At 44.0% G+C, this 27885-nt stretch overlaps 1 protein-coding gene across 3 annotated transcripts in view; it reads right to left on the reverse strand.

Annotated features, from left to right (window-relative positions):
* Window positions 1-623: 623 nt before the first annotated feature.
* The window catches only part of Disp1 (dispatched RND transporter family member 1), a 158945-nt gene continuing 131683 nt past the window's right edge, over window positions 624-27885 (reverse strand). For all 3 annotated transcript variants that reach the window (XM_057770644.1, XM_057770642.1, XM_057770643.1), the window contains 6 exons: window positions 23037-23066; window positions 16498-16621; window positions 15291-15418; window positions 14869-14966; window positions 12410-12507; window positions 624-4218 (listed from right to left, as the gene is read on the reverse strand). In XM_057770644.1, coding sequence (XP_057626627.1) covers window positions 640-4218; window positions 12410-12507; window positions 14869-14966; window positions 15291-15418; window positions 16498-16621; window positions 23037-23066 — 4057 coding nt within the window. In that variant the 3' untranslated portion in view covers window positions 624-639. The remainder of the gene's footprint in view (window positions 4219-12409; window positions 12508-14868; window positions 14967-15290; window positions 15419-16497; window positions 16622-23036; window positions 23067-27885) is intronic.

The following is a 27885-nucleotide window of genomic DNA, read 5'->3' on the forward strand; positions in this document are numbered from 1 at the left end:
CTAGGTTAGGAGATGTCATAGCAACTGTCCATCTAGTTGATGTGGAAAGATACCAACTGGGATATAAATGTGCCACAGGCCTCATGTAGGGCACCCATCAAGATAAATCAAATGTACTCTAAAGGTGCTTGGCATGAACTTTTAATTAACATATATTTTAATGCTGCCTAGTTGTTGGTTTTTAACTGAAGTAGCTCTGTTAATTAGAGTCCTAGTGTTTATGCTGAGCAATGAGAAGACTTAATTACCATCAGTCAAATGCACCACAATGAAGATGCCGGATAATTGACTGTCTGAGAGAACCGAACCTTCTAGGTAACTCACACCTTCAATCTGATTCACTGTTTCAGGAGGGGAGAAGAGATGTCAGTCAAGATGGGTAGGAATATACAAGAACTTATTGAAAAAAAAAAAAAGCAAAAACAAGACCCCAGTAACCTGAAAAATCCAGTAATCTTAATACACTCACTAGTCTGTGAGTGTGCCAACCATTCGGAGGGAACACAAAAATATTCTGGACTGTAAACACAGTGACACGTGAAACACGCCTCTGTTAGCCTCCCTTTGGAGGCTCCTAGATCTTACTCCTGATTCAAAAGAATGACGGAGGCAGTGCTTCTGGATGCAAGGCTAGGTTTATTATAGCGTTTTTATTAACAAACTTTCGCCAGACAGTTCTGAGTGTGTTGGTACCGCAGGCACGTTGGCTTCAAGGTTTGGCATCTGGCAGTCTGTGGAACTGCACTTCAATCTCACATTGCTTCTGCAGCTCTGTGGACTGTTTGGGCAGGACCTGTAGCCAGCCTCCCCTATTAAATGGCTGAATCTACATTTTGGTTCATTATGATTTAACTGCTCTGAGTTCACATTTTCATCCGTCTGCGGCAGGCTTGGCTCCACTGTCTCCTCCACGGTGTCAGTCTGGTTGGGTAAACTAGAGACCCCGGATTCAGTCCCCACACTGTCCTCTGTGTCCCCTGTGTCTCTACTTTTGCAGAGTCCCCTTTGGTTACTCTCAGGATGGCAACAAGCTCTTTGGAAAGACTCAGTGCTCCTGCTGACAGACAGCAATGGCTCTACTGTCCTGGGAAGACGTTCATCCATGCTCCGAAGACTGTGCATGCCAGAGTGATCAAGCTGTTCTTGGGTCTGAACGCACTGCACTGGGTGGAGAAAAAAATTCCTAGGCAGAGAATTCTGCATCCCCTGGGGCAGCATATGCCGGATGGGATGCAAAAGGACCTCAGCGGCCTGGTGTGTGGCCTTCAGAGGCGCCACCCCCTTCTGAATCTGGACGAGGCTGCTGGCGGTGGAAGCACACTGGTGGCATAAGGATTCACCCATCTGCTGGCAGCAGTGAGGACCATATTTTAAGTGCGTGTAGGCATTTGGGCAGTTACATCTCTGTTTGAGAGAGAAGCGACACATGGCATCCTGCTCCAGGCAGGGCTGTAACAAGGCTGAGCCTGGTTCATTCCTGGGGCTTCTGGTGAGGTCGCTGTTGTAGGCTGCGGGCATAGGCATCCCTAGATTCTTTGCTTGGCCATTGAAAAATTCGGGGCAGATGTGTGGCTCTTCGCAAATACTCTTCTCTGGGGCAGTGCAGCTGTGAGATGCCAGGGGCTGTAACTCGTAAAACTCGTGTTCCAGTTCGGGCTTTTGGCCCCTGGCGTCCACGCGGTAAGCACTGGCGCTTTGGGTTTTGCTCGGGTCCCTGTCACCAGGACTTGCAGACAAGGTGTGGGAAAAGGCACTGCACTGGAGCTTTTTCGGTAGAGGGATCTGGCCACAGGTGCCTTGTGGTCCCAGGCACCGACACATGCACTGGAAAAAGAAGGTGGCGAAGGCCCAGCTGATGCACATGACAAGCATCATGAAGGTGCCCAGCTGGGTGTAAGCCAGGACTGTGGAAGGCATCATCATGGCCCCAGCCACAAACGTGGTCAATGCAGCCATGGCAATCGCAGAGCCCATACGACTCAGAGAGAAGATGACCTTGCCTTCGCGATCGGGATCTGGAGCTAAGCGATAAGCCACCCCGTAATGGACGGCAAAGTCTACAGACAAGCCGACTGCAACCGAGATGGTGACAGACTCCAGCACATTCAGCTCCCAGCCCAGCAGGACGAGGGAGCCAACTGTGACGAATATGGTTCCAGCTATGGAAATGATAGCGTAAAGGCTTATGATGACATTCCACGTGGTCAGCAGCATCACACTAAACGCAACGGCCACCGAGAGCCCCATGGCAATGAGTGTGCCATCGGACAGGCTGTCCTGAAGGTCATAGAACTCCAGGTTGCTGATAAACCAGCCGTGGCTGAGGCCCTCGGGTGCCGAGCTCAGCTCGCTGGAAATCCACGAGTCCACCTCCTTGTAGAACTGCTGCATCTTCTCGTAAGCCAGCGTGAAGAGGAAGGTACTCTGGAACTCCAGCACCACGGCCCTGATGGTATCGTTGATATCGAACCTCGGCCCAGGGGTCTTATTATTCAGATGGTACCCTGTGCTCCTGTCCAGCTCCATGATGGCCTTCTTGATGCATAGTTCAAAAACCTCTTGCTTATAGGGGAAGCTGCAGTGGCTGCAGCATGGGTACAGGGTAGGCTCATCACAGTCCTGGTTCTCCATCCACTGTTTGAAGGTCTCAATGAAACAGCTGGTGAAGTCCTGCTGGTCAGTCTGGTAGAAGAATGTTTGGTTCCTCAGTTTTTGACAGAAGTGCAAAATCCAGGCCTGGGAGGCTGGGCTAGCAATGTTGAAAGTGCTATCCAGTGTCAGCTTCCCTTTGCTCTTGGGGTTTAGGGGGTTGCCGCTGTCTTCTGGGGACACGCCCCAGATTACCGTGATGGGCATATGGAGCTCCTCTCCATGGTGAACCCGCTCGAACATGAAAAGCTTCTTGAACTCAGCATCATAGCGCTCAAAAGGATGAGAGGATCTGAACACCTGGAACTCAGATAACTCTAACGAAGGCAGCTTCATCTTTGGGTTTATGCACACGATGTAGGCCCCACCTACAGTCAGGGCAAGGAACCAGATGAGCCAAAGGTAGCGAAACTTGATGACGATGCATGGTAACACTTTTTCAAAAAAAATCCGAGATGCCTCTGAAATGGCAAAAAGTACCTTGCGGCACTTCTGACAGACCACTGCCAAGCAGCTCTTGTCGTAGGCTTGTGGCTGAGGCTTTTTGAAGCAGCTGAATATATTGAGGAGGTACCGCTCATGCAGAACAATGACAGCTGGGAGCCAGGTGACCATCAAGACATAATTCACCAATATAGCGGTTCCTGCATACACCCCAAAGCACCTGATGGCGGTAATGTTGCTAACATAGTTAGCGTAAAAGGCAGCAGCTGTGGTGAAGCTGGTGACAAACATGGAGAGGGCAGCATGCTGCAGGGTGATGCTCACCGCTTCTGACGTCTCTGCACGAGGCTTGTCGAATTTGGTGTAGTTCCAGACATCACACAGGACAAAGGCATCGTCTGCGCCAATTCCGACCAAGATGATGAGTGCGGTGAGGTTCATAAAAGGAAAAAATTCAAAGTTGAACACAACTCGGTAGAGGAAGTAGGAGACGATCAAGGAGCTGATGATGGCGAACATGGTCATCAGAGTGATAAACATGGACCTGGTGTAGACACACATGATGAGGAGGACGATGACGATGGCTATGGCGGGGTACACGGTATCCATGAGGAGGTAATCCTGAAACAAGCTGTGCTTGATGCCGAATTCGATCCCCGTGACGGTGGTGATGCCGTCCGAAGAGTTCCAGTTTTCAAAGTTGTCCAGGTAGATGTTCATCATGCTCTCCCCCTTCTCCGTGGGGGAGAAGAGCATGCTGTATTTTAAAGCTGGCACGGCATAGTCAGCTGTCTTTGGGGTGATGAAGTCCTTGTCTACTAGATAGTGGAGGATCTGGTACACGGCGTTGTATTTGGTACACCTGCGCGGCACATTGGTGCACTTGAGCTGGCCCTTTCTCCTGGCCGCCTTGTCCCAGCAGTCGGGCCCCAGGGTGCCGTTTTGGTAGTGCTTGGCACAGGCTCGAAGCAGCTTCAGCGTGTGGGAGACATCTCGCTCGACAATCTTCTGGCAGGATGATCGGTTATTCAGAATGGCGATGTAATTCCCCAGGGTCCAGCTGGGACAACAGGAAACGGCAGTGGTCCTCTGGCAGAGGTCGCTGAACTGCGGGTGAGATCTGATCTGCAGAGACAGACACGCAGGACTGGAGTTTAAACAGACTTGCCACCCGCAGTTCACTCCTGCCTCTAGGGATGAGGAAGGCACAGAAGCTAAACCATCCTCTTTCACAGAGTGTGCTGGTGTGTACACAAGTGAGCACTCCCACCAGGATCTCACAGTACAGCTATTCTACATGTTGCTCGATTTGAACAGCCAACTCCTGTTTGGGAATGGCATATAAATACAATGCCATGCCAACCAGTACTGAGTTTGGCTTAAGAAGAGAGATATAATTGCTTAGCAAACAGCTTTCCAAAATCACCATGGAAGTAATGAAGTGGACATGTTTTCAAGTTCATGCACTCACAGGAGGAAGGAAACAGCTGTCCAATTGCTGTTTTCCTGAAAATTCTGGGTCTTGGCATAAAAGTTTTGGTGACAAATTCCCAAATTCCCAATAAGCACAGCTGAAGGCAAAGATGCTATCCCTAAATGTACTGCTATGGCTGCCGCACCTCCCCAGACCCACACCTCACCATCTGGTCCCCAGTGTGGCAGTCCTGACAGGCAGGCCTCTGGGAGGTGCGGTGGGTATGCGCCCTTATGGCAGCGGTTCAAGGGTGTTTGTGCTTTTTGGTGCTGTATCATGCCACACAGATGGCACCACTTAGGAGACAGGTTCAATGGACCCGGAATCTGCAGACCCTTTGATCTTAAAGTCTTCCAGTTCTTACAACTGTTAGGAACAAATCACTTGCTGACAAATTATCTAATCTAAGGTACTCTGTTCCTGAGTCTGAACAGACTAGGACAAAAAACTCTATTTGAAAAATCAAAAAGGGACTGGAGTCATGAAAAACTTAGACTAAAATTGTTTTTTTTTTTTCCTTCTTTTTTTTTTTTTTTCAAGACAGGGTTTCTCTGTAGCTTTGGAACCTGTCCTGGAACTTGCTCTGTAGACCAGGCTGACCTCAAACTCAAGGAGATTTGCCTGCCTCTGCCTCTCGAGTGCTGGAACTAAAGGCATGCACTACCACTGCCTGGCTTTAAAATGATTTTCTGAAATAAGGTGAGAAGGGTCAATATTTTAAGATTAAAACATTTTTATATCTGAATTTAAATACGTATAAGTTAACAAATATAAATAAACAAAAAAGTAGAATTTTAGTTCTTTTACATCCTTGTTTATTCAGGTTGGCTAGAACCCTTTCTGGGGAACTTTTCTATGTTGGTAAATGGTGGCTGGGGTCCTTAGGAACTGTGGTGACTCTGGGTTGGTGTGGCCAGTGCGTCATTTAGGATGCTGTCCCTGGGAAGGCTGGTCCTGTCACAGTGAGCGCCAGCCTCTTCTGTGGCCTGACTAGAGACCTCTGATCAGAGGGACCAGAGCCGAGGAGGTTAGCCTTATCACTTTCCCTCCTCTTTATTTACCAAAGGCTGTCCTAGGGAACCACTCCAAAGTTCAGAAAGGGTGTGGAGAGTTTTCCTAATGTGATTTTACACAGCCTGTACCTTGATTAAACAAGGCTTTGTCAACTGTTCATTAAAATCTCTTTCTAAAACAGAGAAGTTGGCTGACACGCACAATCATTTTGGAAGCCAGACTTATCTAAGACCCAAGTTACACATTATATGCATTATTAGCCTGGGTAAAGTGGGACTCGTGTGTGGAGAGGCGTGGGTGGCACAAGGAGGCTGTGGGCTGGAACTGCGTCTGGAGATCCAGTCTGATGTTTGAAGTTTTTCTAATAAAGGTTGCTCATTTTGGCTCAGCATGGTGGTATGCACCTTTAATCCCAGCACTCAGGAGGCAGAGACAGGTGGGATCTCTGTGAGTTCGAGGCCAGCCTGGTCTACATAGGAGATCTAGGACAGTCAGGGTTACACAATGAGATCCTGTCTTAACAAACCAAAACAAGACAGAGAAAAACAAAACAAAAACAAAATGACTTGCTTTGAACAATCCTTTACAGCTGTAAAGAAAAGTGGGTCAAAGAGTTATCATGCGAATGCAACAGAGTAAGCATGACTTTCACAAAACTTCAACTTAAAGCTTATTTCTGAAAACACATAATTAGCATTTATAAGACAGAGAAATTCCAGGTTTAAAAATTCATATATATTCACTTGAGAAAAATGGGCTAGTAAGTCGTGCCACCCTGAAACAGCATCTGCAGTTTCCAGGGCAGACAACAGTTCACCCCACAAAGAGATTACAGGGATCCCAGCTAGAAGGGGCACATGTGTTCTGCTGAAATGCCCAGGCAAAACTAAAGTTTCCAGCCACAAATGCAACAGGGGCATGGTATTGTATCCTTGAATAGCCTTTTTTTTCTAGTTAGAGTGAGGGTTTTATAAGTATATTTGACCAAAGATTAAAAACTTGAGCATCATAAATACTAACTATTATTTGCTGGCTATGATACAAAAACAAATGCTAGTTTGCCCCCAGGGAACTATGGTGCTGGCTGGGTACAACATTTGGAAAAACTGTTTTTAAGACTACACAGGGTAAGGAAAAGGGTCACAGAGAACAGTATCATGATGGGCACCCTCTAACTAGCCCTTTAGGATATCAGCATCCTCAAGGGAAAAACCACAGCACTGCCCATACTTCCAGTGAGCAAGGCCCTACATCCCTACCTCTCCATCCATTCAAAATGCTGTCTCTGGGCACAATGTGAGAGAGGCACTGTAGTCCTTGCCCTCAATTTACTTCAGAGTGGCAGAGAAATCAATAATCAGAATTTAATGCGACAAGTAGTGTATCAGTAGACATATAGGGACCGCAAAGCAAGTGCCCCAGTCTGAAAGTGCTGCATCGCATGGGCAATAACCAGTTCTTTGTGACTGGGATAAATACAGAATCCCGTATTACAGTCTGAGGCAAAGAGACTGGCAGGGAGACATCTCTTTAGATGGGGAACAGATGTATTCTTGTTATACGTTCGGAAAAGGGATCCTTTGGAATAACTCCAAGACCTGGGAGTTTATAAAAAATAAACTAGAGTTTACAGAAGCAAATCCCTCTTGAGGGAACACAGCCCTCTAATTGCAGCTACTAACCAACACGGGTCTTGGGGAATCATTCTGCTTATGTGGTTGTGACGTGTCTTTGCACAATTCCTTAGTTAGATAGTAGCAGGGGTGGAGCTGACTTAAAATAGAGGGTGAAAAGAGAGAAGAGAGAGAAAGGAGACACCAGTTGTGTTTAAATAATACCTTAGCTTTAAAAACTACTGGCTAAGCCGAAGGTATTTTAAGAAGCCAAGAAAGGGAAAAAAGGAAGATTAAGCCCTCCACAGCAGGCTCATCTGACTCCTGGACTGTCTGCCTGGCAACCAAGTCAGAGGACAGCGAGGGCAAAGGCCCCTTGAAAGGAGCGTCAGAAAATACATTCCAGGCCCCCCTAAGCTTCTGTGCGGTGGGTGGGGGGTCCTATAGCCCATGAAAGCTAATCTAGAAGACAGTCCCAGACACCAATTTTCAAATCCCTCTTATGGTCTGAGTCCTCAAAGTTCCAACGTCTCTAACTTGCAGAGACTAATACGGTGAAGTGTTTCCCGTGGGATGATGCTCAGAGACCCTTCCGGTTATGAGTGTGAGTGAGCCAGCAGGCCCTACAGGACAGAAGCAAGGACCAGAGAGGGTCAGGGAAATGGAGGCTAAGGGGCACCTCTGTGGGGAGGTGGACAGAGCTCGTCCACTCTTTCTGGAAGCCCCAGTCACTCTGAATTAGGAGCACAGGTGGCACGGAATTTCAGTGGAATCTGGAGAAAAGGGAACTTCTGGTCTCACTGAGGTATATGACATTCACTGCGAGGGTCAACCCACTGACAGCTAAGCTCTTCCTTTCTGGATCATTAACTTGGTCCCATTAGTTTGAGAGGTGTTTCTAACCGAGTGCTTAAACACAGTAACAAGGACTCAGAGGTAGGGAGGAAAGGTTGCCAAGGACTCAGAACACTGTAACACACACAAATTCCCAAAGCAGCTCCAACTGGGGACTGGAAAAAGCTAAGCAGTAATCTCAGAGCTGAGCTGTTCAACCAAGTTATACCTAACATGTCAATTGGCCATTTTATCATATTTTTCCAGAGTAGAATCTGAGACCAGAATGCAATCACATTTGCGACTGGTTTATAGACGGGGGTTAATTTAACAAGTTAAAATTATAACCATGTTTTCTAAAGAAGATCTTTAGGTTCCTGACTGCCTGTTTATTCATTTAATGTGATTCTGTAACTGCCCACACCAAAGATTCCTTTGGATGTGTGTTTTGGGGAACTGCCCCCAAATCCTCACCTTGAAAGCATTCTGTTAAAAACAGGGCTGGTGAGATGCCAGTAAAGGCCTGTGTGGCCAGGTTTGAAGACTGAGCTCAAGCCCTAGGACCCACATGGTAGAAGGAGAGAACGGACTCTTTGTCCTCTCACCTCCACCTGCGTACTATTACATGTGTGCCCACACACACACAACTATGGACAAGAGTATGATAGAGGGGCTGAGGAGATGGCTCAGTCTGTGAAGTGTGAGCATGAGGACCTGAGTTCGATTCCCAGAACCCACGTTAAAAAACGATCCAGGCATGATGGTAAGTGCTTGTAATTTCAGTGCTGGGGAAATGGCGACAGGTGGATCCCTGGGTGTGCTGGTCAGACAATCTAGTCAGCTCAGCAAGTTCCCGGTCACGTGAGACCTAAGGAAGGATATCTGAGGTTATCCTCTAGCTTCCTTTCACATGCATGCATACATGTGAATTCATACCCTTGCTTCACCTGGCGCCCAATCTCCCTCTCTCTCTTATACTGTCTCATCATCACCTTTATTTTCCTTTTAACTGTTTCCTCCTCATATAATTTTTTCACTTACTTATTTCCTGTTTAGGTGTGCCTTTTTTGTAAGCGACCTCACCAGGATCACTGGATACGTCCATGTTATAGATGAAGGAAGTGCTATGCTCCTTTCACTGTTGAAAGCTGCTGTGGCACAGTGTTCCTTACTGACTTTTTAAAGTCCTAGAGTCTAATGCATATTGAAAGAATAAATTGCTATCAAACTAATACTTATTTCAGGCCGTGTTGACTCTTTCATAGTCATTCAAGTAGGAAACAGCATAATACAGCAAAACAAACATAGGGCAAGGGTATAGTCTTCGTAAAGAAGCACAAAGTGCGGAGGGTAGGGACATGCTCTGGAGGCGAATTTGGCTGGGTTCAAGTCTGCTACTTACTATCTGTGCCAAGTGTCTCCATCTATACAACGGTATTTGGCTCAACTGCTGTTGTGGGGATTATACGACTCATGGAAATGTTTAGAATGCACACACACAGGGAGTAGTCCATGATTACATGGGGTCTCCAGGAAGGTAAGGTCTGAAGACCAGGGGCAGGCAGAACACTGAGGGGTAAGAGGCATCCAAATTCAGAGTTCTCATCCAGGTGTGATGACAAGTAATCAAACCAACTTCACTTCCCAAGCCTGCCTTCTCATCTGGTCTGTGGCGCTGATGCCCAGGCCATGGGCCCAAAGTGACACCTTACAAGCACCTAGCATGAACTACTGCTTGCATCAAGTGCCACTACAGGTTTACTACTTCAGAATTAACATCCTACCTAAGAGGTGTCACATGATGAGAAATACACAGATAGCTGCCAAGTAAGGTAGCATCTAGCAGCGAGTGGAGGAAACATGGCAAATAAAACCTGACCACCGCCGGGCGGTGGTGGCGCACGCCTTTAATCCCAGCACTTGGGAGGCAGAGGCAGGTGAATCTCTGTGAGTTCGAGACCAGCCTGGTCTACAAGAGCTAGTTCCAGGACAGGCTCCAAAGCCACAGAGAAACCCTGTCTCGAAAAACCAAAAAAAATAATAAATAAATAAAACCTGACCACCAACTAGAAACGCTGGTCTTTTTACAGCTCATTTGTGGGTTTGACTGGTTTGGAACCAAAGCCAAGGAAGGCGACATGGATAGAAAACTGGTGCCACAATCCCTGGTGAGGTCACCCCCAGGATGTCAAATAGCTTTTCCTGTTGGAGAATGGTGTAAGCCAGGGCATCTAGGAACCAACACAGGTGGACTGTGAGCTGCTAGTTCTTTGAAGGAATTCATCAACACAATGATATTGCTGGTCTAGGCAACTCTATGGTCCTTTCTACTCCATATTTCACTAAGATGCCCCATTGAGAGCAGAAGATGGGAATAAGGTTGTCGGCAGGTGCTTGGGTTTGGAACTAACCTCTGGTTTTATATTTTAGAATTATGCTAAGAACACATAGAGTTCCTTTCTGCCTGGCTATCATCCTTGGACAGGTCCACTAGTGATGTCAGACAGCAGTTCGGACCTGCTCAAACTGATAGCCCTTCCACACTCAGGGGTGACTGACTTCATGTCCTCTGAACCAGACATCTGTGTGGCTCCGGAGAAGTCCGGCAGGAAAGGCTTTTCCTGAATCCTAGCATCTTCCAAAGCAGCAAGCTGTTAGATCCTGGGGCTGTCTGGATTGGAGTACTGGGGGCCACTGAACTAGACACTGTATTAACGTCTTAGGTACTGCATTAATGTCTTAGGTACTGTATTAATGTCTTAGGTACTGCATTAATGTCTTAGGTACTGCATTAATGTCTTAGGTACTGCATTAATGTCTTAGGTACTGCATTAATGTCTTAGGTACTGCATTAAAGTCTTAGGTACTGTATTAATGTCTTAGGTACTGTATTAATGTCTTAGGTACTGCATTAATGTCTTAGGTACCATATTAATGTCTTAGGTACTGCATTAATGTCTTAGGTACTGTATTAATGTCTTAGGTACTGCATTAATGTCTTAGGTACTGCATTAATGTCTTAGGTACTGCATTAATGTCTTAGGTACTGCATTAAAGTCTTAGGTACTGTATTAATGTCTTAGGTACTGTATTAATGTCTTAGGTACTGCATTAATGTCTTAGGTACCATATTAATGTCTTAGGTACTGCATTAATGTCTTAGGTACTGCATTAATGTCTTAGGTACTGCATTAATGTGTTAGGTACTGCATTAATGTGTTAGGTACTGCATTAATGTGTTAGGTACTGCATTAATGTGTTAGGTACTGCATTAATGTGTTAGGTACTGTATTAATGTCTTAGGTACTGCATTAATGTCTTAGGTACTGCATTAATGTCTTAGGTACTGTATTAATGTCTTAGGTACTGCATTAATGTCTTAGGTACTGCATTAATGTCTTAGGTACTGCATTAATGTCTTAGGTACCGCATTAATGTCTTAGGTACCATATTAATGTCTTAGATACCGTATTAATGTCTTAGGTACTGCATTAATGTCTTAGGTACTGTATTAATGTCTTAGATACTGTATTAATGTCTTAGGTACTGCATTAATGTCTTAGGTACTGTATTAATGTCTTAGGTACTGCATTAATGTCTTAGGTACTGCATTAATGTCTTAGGTACCATATTAATGTCTTAGATACCGTATTAATGTCTTAGGTACTGCATTAATGTCTTAGGTACCGCATTAATGTCTTAGGTACTGTATTAATGTCTTAGGTACTGCATTAATGTCTTAGGTACCGCATTAATGTCTTAGGTACTGTATTAATGTCTTAGGTACTGTATTAATGTCTTAGGTATCGCATTAATGTCTTAGGTACTGTATTAATGTCTTAGGTACTGTATTAATGTCTTAGGTACTGCATTAATGTCTTAGGTACTGCATTAATGTCTTAGGTACTGCATTAATGTCTTTTGATACCCCCACCCCTTGCTTCCAAAGTTTATGTTTGAAATCACCACTGACTGCCAGACAGGCAGGCATATAACTGCACAGTGACAACACTGACAACTGACTCTGGGAGGGGCAGCGTGCAGAAGAGTGAAAGTAGAGAGGAGAGCACAGGGAGAGAAGGAAGAGACAGACTGAACCACTGTCATAAAAAGAACTGTTGTGAATTAACAGAAGACCATCAAGCTGAGAGGATGTGAGTGGCAAAGGAAGAGAGTTCTTTATTAAAGAAGGCAGCATGTTCTAAAGATGGGAAAACAAGGACACTTTGATGCCGGGATCCCGAGAGCAAAGCCTGCCTGCTGGGGCTTGCTTTGGGTGGTAAGCCTTGCAGGCATTTCATCGGTCAGACACCAGGGCAGCAGCAGAAGTTTTCATAACAACTTTATTATGTGGAACAGATTTCAGCTATGTTTTACATACCCTGGAATTATCCACATCACACATTGACTTAATTGCAGGTAAATTCCACAGCGTCTCCCCTCCTGCTGAAGCAAACACTACTCTGGAGTATCCATCACCTGGTAGGATGAGGGAAAGACAAATGTTTATAGGTTATTTATTTGATAAGAGTCAGAATACAGAAGCAATTAGAATGAGAACTGCACAGACAATATGTTATCAGGAGGGAATTCTTTCCTTTGATAAAGTCCCAGAGAAAATGTGTGTGTGTGTGTGTGTGTGTGTGTGTGTGTGTGTGTTGGGGGGCATGGGTGTGCATCAGTGCCACTTTCACTCAAAGCTTGTACACGCTCGCTACACAGGAACCTTGTAGTAAGTATGTAACAAATCTGCTTCTGATTAGATTATAATTAGGAAGAAAAGGCTGTAAACTCTCAGCAGAACAACTGAAGGTCTCTCTTCGTTTCCTTAACGGCATAAGCAATGGTAGATTGCCATACTAGGAATATACAAAAGGATCATGAGGTAGTCTCTCTGGCAGCTGGCTACAGAGAGATGGTGGGTGACTGAGTGCTGAAGCACTGTGCCAGCCAGGAGCACAGGAGCGCTGCATATCCTGGCTGTGCTCGGGGGCTACTCTCCCACCCTAGAGTCTAGAGGAAGAACCTGAAGTTAGACCAACACAAGCTGTCGGAACAAGATCTGGCTGTAACCAGGCCCTGCCACTAATCACCTGTGAGACTGCAGGCAAGCAGCTGCTAACCTCTCTGCGACTACTTCCTCATTTGTAAATGGTGACAAGATTGCTGTCAAATAATAGCATGGCTGAAACAGAAAGCAGGTATTCCATGGGACTGCTTATGTTTGGGTTATTAGAAAGGTTTAGTATGTATCCAAGTGAACAAAGTACATTAAATTTTACATTATCTAAACGTCTAATTGCATTAACAACATCATTGGCAAACCATCGTTACAAGTGCTTTTATTCACGATCATTCAGCTGTCTTCAGCAAACACGTGTGCTCACCACATAGCTGTTGCCTTATGTAGACTGAGTTCGAGTACAAAATCAGCCCCATGAAAACAAGTATTTCATTCCCGTGGAGCCCTTGAGGGTTTTAGACAAGCCAGAACTTACTGCTCAGAAGACAACCATTGGTGTGGACTACTGGGAATAAAAGCTAGACTTACTTCCTGAACTCACTGTTGTTCTTAGTAAGACATTAACAAATGCTGATTAAGTAATTATAATAATACTTTGAAAGGGAAACAAAACAAACAAACAAAACAACAGCCCAAACATTCAGTTTTTCTAATCTGTGTTTTTGTTTGAACTTGTATTGCTTCCTAGAATTAGTATAAAATCTGAATCTCCTCCTCTCCCGTCTATCTGTTATATCAGGATCTAGGTGGGTCCTCTGGTATCTAGTTAGGCAGGGAAATATACAAGGGGGGGTTTCAACAAATTAAAATCAAAACAATTTTACTATTAATATTTTCTTAGTCAGAAACTATGCCCCTCAATCCTCATTCTTAATCACTCTGACCATGGAACACCTAACATGTCATCTGCAGTTCCTTGCTATCTCCTGTACATTCTCCTCTGCAGCTGCCACATAACAAGCCGACTTTACATATAAGTGAATTTCTCTAGTGAGTTGGCTTCTAAAATTTGAATCTGGTTCCACATTGAAATCTGGATTCTTGCAACGCCTGGGGCTCAATTCTGTGAAGCCACATTCTGCGGCAGCTTCTTCAGAGGGAACAGGCGGTCCAGGGTTCTAGACACAGCACCATGCCCTCATGTCCTTTTCAGCCAGTTTGACCCACTTCCAAGCTCTGCACCTCTACACACCACACTTTGTTCACCTCTCTGTTTCCACTGTTAAGTGACGGAGCATGGTTCTTTCTGATCTGGGCCAGTTCACCCCTCTGGGAGGTCACCATATTGATATGAAACTTAGTGCAGACACCCAAGCAGCATAGGGTACTACAGTCAGTAGTACCTGAACACTACAGCTAAGAATTCCTGGACTCAAGTGATTCTCCTGCCTCAGCCTCAGAGTAGCTGGATCTGCAGGCATGTACCACAACACTTGGCATATGGATAGTTCTTAGTATGTTCTTTTACTTAAACAAAGCGACAAAACTTTTTTGACTAATAGATTATTTCAGGACTGAATGAAAATATGTACTTGTTAATTGATCCAGAAATAAATAGGAAAAAGGATTTGACATGGCTTTCAGTTCAGGCAAAGCAAAAAATTTTATTAATCTCTTCCTTTTATTTGAACAGAACCCTTTCCTTAATTTTGAATCATAGATAAATTCCGACTAGCAGATGACCACTCTAGCAGGAAAGTAGGTTATGTAGCTGACATCTCTATGACCACAGAACCTGGGAAGCTGCTGGGTTTTATCTCACTCCATCTTGCCCCCAGGAAGTTGTCAAGGACTTGGTCCTTCCAGACCTCACTCACTTGGAACGTCGCAGAAAAAGCTGTCTTTCTGGAAGTTCCAGTCTACCTCTCTTCTTTCTCTTTCATGATGATCGTCTGACCATCTGTCGTCCCGGTGGCTGAAAGCGAAAAACAATCTGATCTTTGATAAAGTTCTGGCTATTTCAAAGAGATAGGCAGAGTCTAACAGTCCAACTCTAAGACTCCAATCTATTTAGCATCCGGTACCAAGCTGGAAGGATCCATGTGAGCAGTGTCAGTTTTTCCATGTGTAAAGAAAACCTCACTTTTCATCTTAGTAAAGCCAAGACATTTTAATGACAAGCTAAACTTAATGGCAAAGGAATTGAGCCTTGTGTTTTAATCTAGCCTTTTTGCTCAGGCAATAAGAAGGATTCATTAAGTAACACTATATTTAAAAGTCATAAAAAGTACATGATTACCTTTTGGCTTGCTCTTCTGCATACTTATAAGGATAATTTGCTAATGTTGCTTTGTAGCCTGTATTTTTCATCATGTTATTCCACGTGACCAGCCTTTGGCCTATTGCAGTCCCTCTTGGTTCGAAACCCTAAGACAAAACATTACATGTTCCTATTAGTGTATTCTATTTCCCACTCGTTACAATACGTTAACGACTCAGGAAAGCAATATGAAAGCGACGCAGAGTTTTCAACAGAAAACACAGGCATTCCTCATGACTACAGAGGAGACCTGTGTTAACACACTGCCTTTTGGATAACACTCATCTCTTTGCTACGACAAAGCCATAAGGCTCTCTAGTTACATGCCTCCGGAAATGGGAAAAGCATATCAGAGTTACCTGTGCCCAAGTATTTAGCAAGAGCTTAATTCTAACTTGTAAAAATTATGGTCCAATTAAATTACCAATTAAATTATGTTATACATTTTCACAGTGTTTTACTAAGAGTATATCATATCCTTGATCATATTTTTCTCATTATTCCACCTCAGAGGAACATTTACTTAACAGATCCTGTTACATGAAAATGCCTTTACTTCTGGGAGGCGGGGAGAGATGCACAGTATTAAAGTCTTTATGGAAATACTTCCAAGAGTATGAACAGTATTCAATATGTTAATTATTTAATCCTTGATTAACATGGGGACAGAGATGTGGGGACATCTTGAGCTTGAGTGTGAACAAGTTCCTTGACCTTACTTAAGAGTATAAATAACACATCTGTTTGGGTTTTTGTTTTTGCTTCCAAGACAAGGTTTCTCTGTATAACATACCTAATTACCTTGGAAGCCCCTCTGTAGACCAGGATGGCCTCCAATTTACAGAGATCCACCTGCCTCTGCCTCTGGGATTAAAGAGTGTTGGGCATGCAGAGCCACCACACGTGGCTGATAACACCTCTTTACTTGTAGAAAGAGAGCTACATGGTTACTGGGGGCTGACTGCGATAGGCTTTTAAAGAAATGGGGAGCTGGGTGTAGTGGCTCAGACCTGTAATCCCAGTACTCATAAGGCTGAGGCAGGAGGATGACAAGTTCAAGGAGCTACCGTGTAAGATCTATCTCAGAAACAGAGAAAGAAAGAGCTGCTAACAGAATGTACCACACATTTAAGTACTTAATTCGCGGAGATGGTTTGAGGTCTAGGACAGGTCAAGTTCTCCTTACCAGCAGTGGATCAGAGAAGTCGGGAAGCTCCGGGACTAAGACTCCCACCAGGGCACAGACCACGATGAGCAGAGTACACATGCCCAGGACCACCACAGGCCAGTCGGCTAGCAGCGCTGCGTAACTACAAGGCACAAAGCAAGCAGAGAAAACCTCTGAGGAGCAGTGTGGAGGTAAGGCTGCACACAGAGCAGTGTGAGATCCCCATGTCTTAGACCAGCACGGATATCTACTAATATAATTAGAAGTATTTATATACATCGATGCAGACAATGCCAAGATCACTATCCCTTCGTTTCTCTGATAAAGTAGCACTGGTTAGTGGCCACAGGCTACTGGGCTAGTATAGGCAGGCTATATGACAAATAACAGTTTGGATTTGTATGGATGCCGGGGAAGAAGCAAACTAAAGAAAAAAACAAAATAAAAAACGGAGGCTCCATCTTGCAGAACCAGAACTTCTGCTTCTGTTCTTATTTTCTTCCTCCATACTTTTAATCATCTCTTTTAAAGGAAAAAGTCTATGAACAGGTACGTGTAGTGCAATCCAGAACACACCCTAGTTATACTCCCCAGAGCCACTTCCTTCCTAGAAATGACTAATGAAGATTTTCAGTGGATTGTGAGCTCCCAAGAGCAGAGAAATTTTCTCTGGTCAGTGTGGTATTCACTACCTAGAACAGGTGTTTGTAAGAGGGGCCCAATTAATTTTTATTGATTAGTAGAATGCTGCTCCAGGGTCCTACTGCCCCTTGGCACTCCAGCCCCCACAGGCTGGCTCTAGTCTCATCCTCCATGACTACCTCTGTCATGAGCCTGCTTCACACACATACCACCTCTGGCCGTGAGAGCCATTTCTGTGCCCTCCTGCACTGTGCTTGCTAGCCTCATGCTGACAGGGATGAACTATCAGAACCTTGTGAGACCGAAATTTTTCTAAGTGTCAGAGAGTATGTGGGAGGGGGCGTCTAGTTGCTCTAATCTTTATTAGAAGAAAACCCCAAAACACCCAGGGTGTGACTACTTTTCTCTGGGATTCTAAACAGCAGTGGTTCACCTGGCGACTGTGATGCCCAGTTCTGGTTCATGTGAAAGAGACTTCTTTATTAAGTATATGAGGCATTTCTTTGAGGACATGCTAGTGATTACAAATAAAGCTGGGGTTTACATGCCAGGAAGTACTGCTGTATAGACAGCCCTTCAATCTCCACACTCAGTGCTGACTGTGAAGTTCTCAGAACGGACTCTATGGGCATATTTACTTCCAATTACCACTCCGATGAAAGAATTAAGCCACAATAGAGTTATGCCTAAGGAGCTTGCCCTGGCATTTCCCACTGCTTGTTCTTTAAAATGACTTTACATGGTAACGGTCTGCACTCACTGCAGTGTCAGTGGCTTGTGTACCTTACACAGACGTCTACGTCGTTCTTATATCCACCCAGAGAGGCTAAGGAATTAGTTAAATCATAAAGCCTTAGGTAATCTGGGTCTAGAATCTGGCTTTTAACTCCTGTGTTACCATCTTTCTCTTCAAACACATGTGAAACTAAAGACACAAGGAAGCAGTAAACTTGCCAGATTCTTCTTCAAATTCACACTATAAATTGTCTATGGCTGGAGACATGGCTCAGCCGACAACAGCTGCTTACACCCCAAAGACAAGAGCTTTGTTCCCAGTGCCCACAGCTGTCTCTCCAGCTACCTTTGCCAAACCTTAACCTCAGCACTTGGGAGGCAGAGACAGGTGGATCTCTGCGAGCTGAAGACCAGCTTTGTCAGCATATTTGAGTTCCAGGTCAGCCAGAGTTACACAGTGAGATCCCGCTTCAGAAAGAAAGGAAGTCCTAGTCCCACTAACTCTTAGTTTCTCTCTGCAAAATCACACAGACCACGGGACACTGAGTTGATCATTATCCTTCTGATTGCATATTCTGGATTTAAGACTATTGCATGAACATTGTGTTAGGTGAGCTACAGCTGCCTTTAGGGATGACTAAGGATGGGACGGGAACCCACGAACCCCAACGTCCTCCGAGTGGCCCCCTGCCCCCCGCAAACATCCTCCACTACGGTGAGGAGATCACTGTTTTGTCTGAGGAGCACCCCTGAGCCATTCCATCCATCAGTCCATTCTTTAGAAAGGGCACTTTACACGAGACCTGAAAATACCAGCCGTGAAACGCGGATGCTCCAGACTCAAGTGCTTATTCATTGCATCCTAGAGGGATCCGCCCTTTCACATGAACCAGAAGTTGTTCATTCTTACAAACATGGTATCAAGAGAGGACAGTGTCTGCATTGCTTAGTTTTCATCTGTAGCTTAATTTATCCAGAAGGACTTTTTGCTTTGTGTTCTCGAGAAATATGCACACATACACAGAAACTCTAAAACTCTCTTCCAATAATTGTTTTCCTTGCCTTTGAAAACATTTGATTTTGATTCCACAGTCCTGCCACACGCTGCACACGTGCACCGGCGCCATGTGGACGCTTTACGGTTAGTTCTTACACGCATTCCTCTACACACATTTAACCTCACTATATCACAACTCCTTCCGCACACAGCAGATGCTTCCCACGCTGGCCTCTCTAGAGACAACTGTTCAGCACACCATCTGAGCAAGCTCAGCGCTGTGGGGAGATGCACAGCCGTTTAGACAATGCTTCTCCTGAACAGCACCGACTGCGGCAGGACTTCCGTCCCTAGTGCCAACTCGGCCCATGTGCGAAATGAAATCCAGACAACGATTACAATATCATGGTTAAAAAAACCTATAAAAGTGGGAGGAGTAAAGGGTATTTAAGATTGCCTATAAAATATACACAGACACACCTATAACATTTCACTTCTGACCAACACTAAAGCATGTACACATTATTTTGTTAAAGTGAACCATATGTACATTAGAACATTGTTTAAAAGGACTGGTCTTTTACACAAGCCGCCCAACACACCAGGTAACACTTATCCCGTACCCACCTGCTTAACTGGGAGACGTTTGGCTAGAACTCAGCACAACTGTGAATGCTTCCTCCTCTGTAACTTGTGGATTAGGATGGAGTGACCTTTCTGGGAGAGCTTGAGGAGAGGGCCTGAAGCTCTGTCCTAGCCACCACTGTATCAAGTTCATACCACCTCTCTGTTGGCTCTCAGATCCTCTTAGAAACAGGGTTTCTCAAACGTTTCCATGCACCATGACTCTAGTGAGTGGGCAGCCTGGCCCCCTGGTGAGGATGGCACTGTGCACTAGACTGGTATCCATTTGGAAGTCCCCTGAATATACTCACGGAAGCTCAACCTCATTGCCCGGATTACTCTGGAAGTAGACTGGAGGTAGCTGTGAAGGGTCTTACAGAGCCACCCTCTGCTCAGGTCACGGACCTCACAGGAAGCTCCACAGTCAATTATTTGCTTCTCTCCTGGCTTACCCTTTGTGGTCTCTGAGAAACCTGTTAAAGCCTCCCCGAAAGGGTGTAACTTGACTAGATGCTCCTTTCCTCTCCTGACTTTGGCACTGCCCAAATCAACTAAATGGTTATGGTTTCCACCTTTCAGATCTGAGCAAATTTTAAGATCTTGTGTTCTCTCTTCTTTTCTAAAGAAACATTCCTCCCCCACAGCTTATTGTTTTCCCCCCAAATCCTCACAATTTTTCTTGTCCCTTAAGGGCAGGCATTTCTAGTGGCATCAGTTGTTAACCTAATGGGAAGAACAACTCAGATTCGAGAAAATTGACACACACAAACAGGATAAACATCTCTCTCCTTTGTGTGAGGTTACAGAGTCATCTAACAGCACATCAATAGTAAGATGCAAGGCATTGTGGTAATGCAAAGACTGGAAGAAAGATCTGTGCTCGAGGAATTTATAGCTAGGTACAGAAAATCAGACAGACACAGATATCTACAAAAGTAGGCAAAAGTGTAGTCCTAAAAGAACAGAACTTATGCTTGGCCAATGAAAAAGAAGAGGTTATTTCCAGGTGAGGTGTGAACTGGAAAATCAGGGAAGGCTTTTTGGAGTAAGTTGTATTTATATGTACATATGCTAAAAAGAAAAAATTAAGATTCTTAAAAAAATCAATTTGGTAACAGAGGAAAACCCAAATCTTTTCAAAATGTTAAAATTTTAGTCTGCTGAGAAAACCATTATTTCCAGAAAAGTGAGATTATTTTTGTTAATAGGACATGTTTATTTGTATATCTTTCCCCATGTCTCTGTCTCTCTCTTTCAGGAAGAGGCAAAAGTGGAAGAACTAGAAAAAGTATGACATTTATACACAGCAAAACAGAATACGATTAGGCCTTGAAAACAAAGGAACTTATGACACGTGCTAAAATATGAATGGCCTGGAGGACAGCAGGTTAAATGGATGAGTCACTCAAAGTGACAAGAGGTGGATGGCTGTCCTCAATGAGACACCCAGAGCAGCCACATTTACAGAGACAAAAGAGTAGGACTGTGGTCGCCAAAACTATGACAGAAGGAAATGAGGAGAAAGTTATTGTATAGCATTTCAGTTTTATAAGATAAAAGTGTGTGTGTGTGTGTGTGTGTGTGTGTGTGTGTGTGTGTAGTCATAAAATGGAGGTCTTCAAACTGGCTAAAACTTGGCCTGGGGCGCTGGCTCAGTGGATAGTGTGCTTCTGGTGCAAGCACAAAGGCCTGAGCCTGGATCCTCAGCACTGGGGACTGAAACAGGCAGAGCCTGGGAACTGCTTCCTGGTTGGAACAGCAAGGTCCAGGGCCCATAAAACTGAGGTAGAGAGTGACAGAGGACGGGAGCTGACACTGAATTCCAGCCTCCATATCCCGCACACAGAAGAGACACCCCCTCCCCCCCGAAAATAGTTAAAATGCAGATGCTGCTCAGCTCAAGAGAGTGCCTGTTTAACAAATGCTGAGCCCTGGGCCCAGGTCCTCGTATCACCCAAGAAGGCTAAATGTAATTTATATTTTATTTTTTTTATCAAAATCTTAAATTACTTCAAACAGGAAAGTCTGCTATTGAAAATTTTATTTATTATTATTTAGACACTGTCTAATATTTAGACAGTGAGTGCTCCCCCCTTGGGAGACTGAGTTTTGCTTTAGACCAGTGGTTCTCAACCTTCTCAATGCTACAATCCTTTAATTCAGTTCCTCATATTGTGGTGGCCCCCAACAGTAAAATTATTTCATTTCTATTTCATGACTGTAATTTTGCTACTGTTATAAACTATAATGTAAATTTCTGATATGCAGGGTTATCTGATATAGGACCCTGTGAAAGGGTTGTTCAGCCCCCAAGGGGCTCCTGATCCACAGGTTGAGAACCGCTGCTCTAGACAGTGAGTGCTCCCACTGGGAAGGATGGATTCTGTTCTACCTGAGCTTCTGTGGCAGCTGAACCTCACAGGTCACTTCAAGTTTAAGTGTGACGACACTGTACATAGAGCCACACTGTCTAAGAGCACAGGACAGTGTCTTTGCTTTATTTTCAGGAGTTCTATCTAAGGGTTCTGTTGTAGTATCAGCGGCGGGCTATGTTCCTGGCACCCGGCCGCCTGCACAACTAGCTTTATACCCGAAATAATTACACGGAAACTGTATTCTTTTAAACACTGCTTGGCCCATTAGTTTTAACCTCTTATTGGCTAGCTCTTATTCTGTGTAGCACCACGAGCTGGCTTACCAGGAAAGATCTTAACCTGCGTCTGTCTGGAGTGGGAGAATCATGGCAACGACTGATTCAGCTTTCTTTCTCCCAGAATTCTGTTCTGTTTACTCCGCCTACCTAATTATCTGTCCTATCAAAGGCCAAGCAATTTCTTTATTAATTAACCAGTGAAAGCAACAGATTAGAAAGAAGCCACTCCCACATCAGGGTCCGGCAGTTAATAGTGAAATGGCCATATCCCCATTCCCACCACTTGCATCAAAAGTCTCACAACTGCTTGTTGCTATAGTTTCAAATTTGATACCATTGGCCTCCACAGGCACCCACACTCATGTGCACACCCCCCCAGACATATACATATATCTATACATAAACATATACACATATACATATGTATAATTAAAAAATTCCACATAAATGAATACCTTCATCTTTATACAATCATATTTTTTTTTAAAAAAAAGAAAAACATTTAATGCATTTGAAATAAACTACCATTAATTCAAATCACACTAGTTGGCAGAATGGTAGATACTGTCATTCAACAAATAAGATAATGGAGGTGCACGTGACCCTGGACCCTCCTGCCAACAAAAAGGATAGAAAAGCCAACTTGAATAGGAAAGAATGCAAAATAGCTAGACAAATATAAAAGCAGACCCCGAGAGAATTTAAAGGGTAAGAAAATCTGCTCTGTTTGAAAAGTACTTTTCTAGATATTGGGTTCTGAAAGCAGTTGCTGTATGAGAAAAGAAATGTATTTTTCCTTCATAAAATGTGAATGAAGAAGGGGAAAAGAGCAAAATGTAGAGAAAGCAGAGAAATAGAAACTGCAGAGAAATTTATTAGCAAACAAGATGATTTAAGTTACTCTACCTTCTCGGGAACTTGAAAGGTCTGGATGGCCTGAAAAAAAAAAAAAAAGGAAAAATCAAAAGAGAAGGATCAGAAAGAAAGCTGTGTACTGTAAGGGCACCCCCCCCACACACACACATACACACAGAGGCCTGGCTGAGCACTCCTCCGTGAAGACTCCCAGGAGGGTAAGTGAGACGGCCTGATGTCACACAGTGGGACACTAAACCTCCACCTCAGGGCCTTTGTGCTCCAGAAGACATACTCAGTGGCCCAGACGAGTCCTTGGAGGACTGCTGATGGACTCACAGCAGGACCCTCTCTGACAGCAGTCCTTGTCCCCAAGCCTCCAGTCCAAGCAGCCTCCTTTCACCCCCAACACGACACCAATACCTTCTTGTGCTAGAAACACTGTTTTCTTTCTGAGATACCAGCTGACGCTCCAGTTTTCAATTTCTTATGCTTACCTTCCAATGCACTTTAAGAAGGACAGGCTTGTGTTTCAGATCACCACCTTCCCAGTGTCTGTGACTATTACCTCGCATCACTGGTACCCTGCCCACCCAAACATACAACACTAAGCTTGCAAAAGAAATTCCAAACTCAGCCTCAACTTCTGAACTCTTTATCCCTACCAGATCCATTAATTTCTCATTTGCTGGCCCATGGTAACCTTTTAAATAAACATTTGGTGAACAAACAGAGCCCACTATTCATGTTTCACTGCTCTAAAGCACAGTGGTTCACAGTGTGGCCTGAAGACCACAGGGAGTTCCTGAGACCCTTTCATGAGGTCTGTGTGGCTCCAAATATGTATCTATGGAAGGACAAATTTTCTTTGTTTACTTCAAACAGACTGCAACACAATACACTGTCTCCAATCAAAACCCTGTTCTGTTCTGATGAGCACACATCAGAGAGACCCACAAGAAAAGGAGTACACACACCACAAGCTATATTGTTAAAGTATTCTTCGTAAAAATATAACTTTTATTATTATATAAAGGACTTATTATATATAGCTATTTTCCATATTGGAGATTGAACGGACTCACACATATGAAGCAAGTATTCCAACAGATTTATTAAAGACTGTCTATCTAAAACTTTTTTTTTTTTTTTGATTTTTCGAGACAGGGTTTCTCCGTAGCTTTTTTGGTTCCTGTCCTGGAACTAGCTCTTGTAGACCAGGCTGGCCTCGAATTCACAGAGATCCACCTGCCTCTGCCTCCCGAGTGCTGGGATTAAAGGCGTGCACCACCACCACCCGGCTTATCTAAAACTTTTGAGAGAGGATCTCACCAAGTTATTTGAGCTTGCAGTGACCTTGTTCTGCAGCTCAGGCTTGGTTTACTATTATTTATTTATTTGTCTGTCTGTCCGTCCATCCACACCCCCACCTAACCCTCCCTCCCATCCATCCATCCATCCATCCATCCATCCATTGATGGAGGAGTTACTTTCATTTAATAAAGAAACTGCCTTGGCCCATTTATAGGCCAGCCCTTAGGTGGGTGGAGTAAACAGACAGAATGCTGGGAGAAAGAAGCCGAGTAAGGAGTCGCCATGATTCTCCCACTCCAGACAGACGCAGGTTAAGATCTTTCCTGGTAAGCCAGCTCGTGGTACTACACAGAATATTAGAAATGGGTTAGATCAATATGTAAGAGCTAGCCAATAAGAGGCTGGAACTAATGGGCCAGGCAGTGATTAAAAGAATACAGTTTCCGTGTAATTATTTCGGGGCATAAGCTAGCCATGCGGGCGGCTGGGTGCCGGTGACGCAGCCCCGCTGCTCCTATTACAACAATCCATCATTTACTTTGAGACAGGATTTCTTTATGCAGCCCTGGCTGTACCGGAACACACTCTGTAAAACAGGCTGGCCTTGAACTTACAGAGTTCCACCTGTCTTTGCCTCCTGAGTGTTGGGATTAAAGATGTGCAACACCACCTCACCACCACCTGGATATTGTTGTTGTTATTATTACCGAGTTAAATAACTTTTCTAAGGTTCGATATCAATATGGTACATTTCAGCTATTACACATGAAATAAAACCCCTTTCCACTGTGTAAAGGGACCATGAGAAAAAAGTTTGAGAATGACTTCATTAATACAGACACTCCGTGAGACTATCTGCTGACCGAATGACTGTATTTCCTAGCTTCAGATGCTCCCAAAGTGAAATCTACTGCAACCCATCACAGTAGAAGAAAACAACCAGCAATGAATGCTATCTCTAATTCTCCACTCCAAGCACTGACTCCTCCCACTCCAGCACTGACTGCTCTCACCCCAACCTCTGACTCCTTCTACCCCAAGCTTTGACTCCTCCCACAGTTCCCAGCCTACTCTGGGATTCCTTGTGGAGCGAAATGTCTTTCTTATTTCCATCTGCCACTGAATTTCTTTAAGATCGATCTATCTAATTCCCAGCAAAGCCATGAATGACAGCCAGGCTCCCAAACTGCATGGACTTTGCACTGTGTGTGAACCCGTTTCTACAAAAGACTTGTGTTCTGCATTTATGTTTTCTTCACAAATCTATTAAAATGATCACAGTCAAGAGGTAAAAACTGCTCAGCCCAGAGGCCCAGGAATGGATCCTAGCGAGCATGTATGCTGATTCCACTCTAGCCCCAGTTTCGGAGACGACCTCCTCTGTCTTCTGGCCACTTGCGTTCTCAACAGCAGAGCTGTATGGAGAACTGGAGCTTGTTTAAGAAAAAATGTTTTTATTTGAAATGAAATTACATAGTGTTCCCAAATTCCTTCTCCTCCTCCAGTCTTCCCCATGTCTTCCTCCCACTCTCAAATTGAAAGCCCTTTTCTCTGATTAATATTGCTTTGTGCTTGTGTGCACATGCACACAAATATATAAACACACACTGCGGAGTCCATTTTTTCTTTTGTTAGCACTCTGTGCTGAACAAGCAGTAAGAGGGCACATATCTGGGAGAGGCTAATTTTCCTTCCCTCAGCAGTCATTACTTACACGGAATACTGTGTCTTGGGCTGGGACCTGCAGAACACCCCTTCCACATTTACGCTTCCACTGATATTGCCACCATTCTGTCTTGTTTGCGCAGCCCATGCTCTGAAGCTCCTCATCTGCTAATTTGCTGCTTTCTGGGCTGTGCTTGTGTGTGCCTCTGTGTGTGTGTGTGTGTGTGTGTGTGTAGAGACACGAAGAAGGGAACCCAGAGGGACAACTGTAAACTGCAAAGCGTTAATCGCTACATAAGAAGTTTCTTTCTTCTCTCTCTCTCTCTCTCTCTCTCTCTCTCTCTCTCTCTCTCTCTCCCTCCCTCCCTCCCTCCCTCCCTCCCTCCCTGTCTCTTTCTTTCTTTCTTTCTTTCTTTTTTGAGATATGTGGACTCCAAGTCTGTTCCTAGTAAGAACAATATATAAGAGGTTTGTGCTTTGCAATAAGGCAATATTATATATTATATAAGACAAAAGGTTTGTGCCTTATAATAAGACAATACTCATAGCATTCCTAAGAATACTTAATAATTCTTTCTCTGTTAGTAGAGATTATTTTTAAGCTCTAAAAGACTACATGCCTAGGAAGAAACATCTGTACCCTCACTGCTGTAACTCTTGGGAGATAGAAATCAATACTTGTTAGGTTAGTATGTGGGTGCGTGTTCTTACTCCATTCATGCTCAATGATGTAAAGTCAGTACTGCTAGGAATGAAGACAGCAAGAAACTAGGGATTCAAGGCTCAAACAACTCTCTCTCTCTCTGTCTCTGTCTCTGTCTCTGTCTCTCTCTCTCTCTCTCACACACACACACACACGCACACTCAATGTCAGAACCAGGCTACTTTATATTTTCCTGTATTTTCTTCCATTGCTTTGTGTCTCTGCTCCTACAGTAGGGGTTCTATGATTCAGTACCTCAGGAACTCTTACTTAAATGGTTAAAAAAAAAAATCTTTTTTTTTTTTTTTTTTTTTTTTGCATGCTACATGCACTCTGTGACTGTGGAATTGTAACTTACGCATACCAGTGCTCAACTGGCACCCTCTTTATCTACACCACGCAGAAGGTCACTGTCTTTTCTCTGGTTTAGGACCTGGGATATTTGAATATATCCTGGTAATGCTGACTGTGATACTATCTATGATGGTTTTCCCCAAACCCTTTATATTTGTTTCTTCATGTCTAATTCAATAGTAAGATTTTCTTGGTAGCAGTTACCTTTATCTAATTTTCCTAAGCAATATTTTTTTTTAAAAAAAACAGCTTTCTAGCCGGGCAGTGGTGGCGCACGCCTTTAAACCCAGCACTTGGGAGGAAGAGGCAGGCGGATCTCTGTGAGTTCGAGACCAGCCTGGTCTACAAGAGCTAGTTCCAGGACAGGCTCCAAAACCACAGAGAAACCCTGTCTCGAAAAAACCAAAAAAAAAAAACAAAAAAAAACAAACAAACAAAAAAAAAAACAGCTTTCTTTCAATGCCTACACACAAATGGAGTGGGGTAATTTTTTTAATTAAAAGACATAATTACAAAGACAAGACCACCTAGCACCCATATGTTTGGTAAGCACTTTTGTGTCAAGTGCCGCACACAAGGAAGGGTGCACTGGCACAGCTAGCAGGGAGAGAGCTTAGAAGCAAACATTGAGGCAAAGCACCCTTTCTGTAAAAATGTTCACTCCTGGAGAAATTATGAAGCAATTAACTTCTTTTGAATAAATCTATGAGAGAATCCATGAACCCATATTTTCAAATGCAATTACATATTACATATTACATTTTATTATAATAGCATTGAGATATAATTCACATACCGCATATACGTTCACTTAATGTACATGTGCATATATGTATTTTTTAGCACTTCCACTGGGCCAAGTAA

Source organism: Chionomys nivalis, chromosome 5 (genome assembly GCF_950005125.1).
Source record: "Chionomys nivalis chromosome 5, mChiNiv1.1, whole genome shotgun sequence".
Taxonomy (NCBI): Eukaryota; Metazoa; Chordata; class Mammalia; order Rodentia; family Cricetidae; genus Chionomys; species Chionomys nivalis.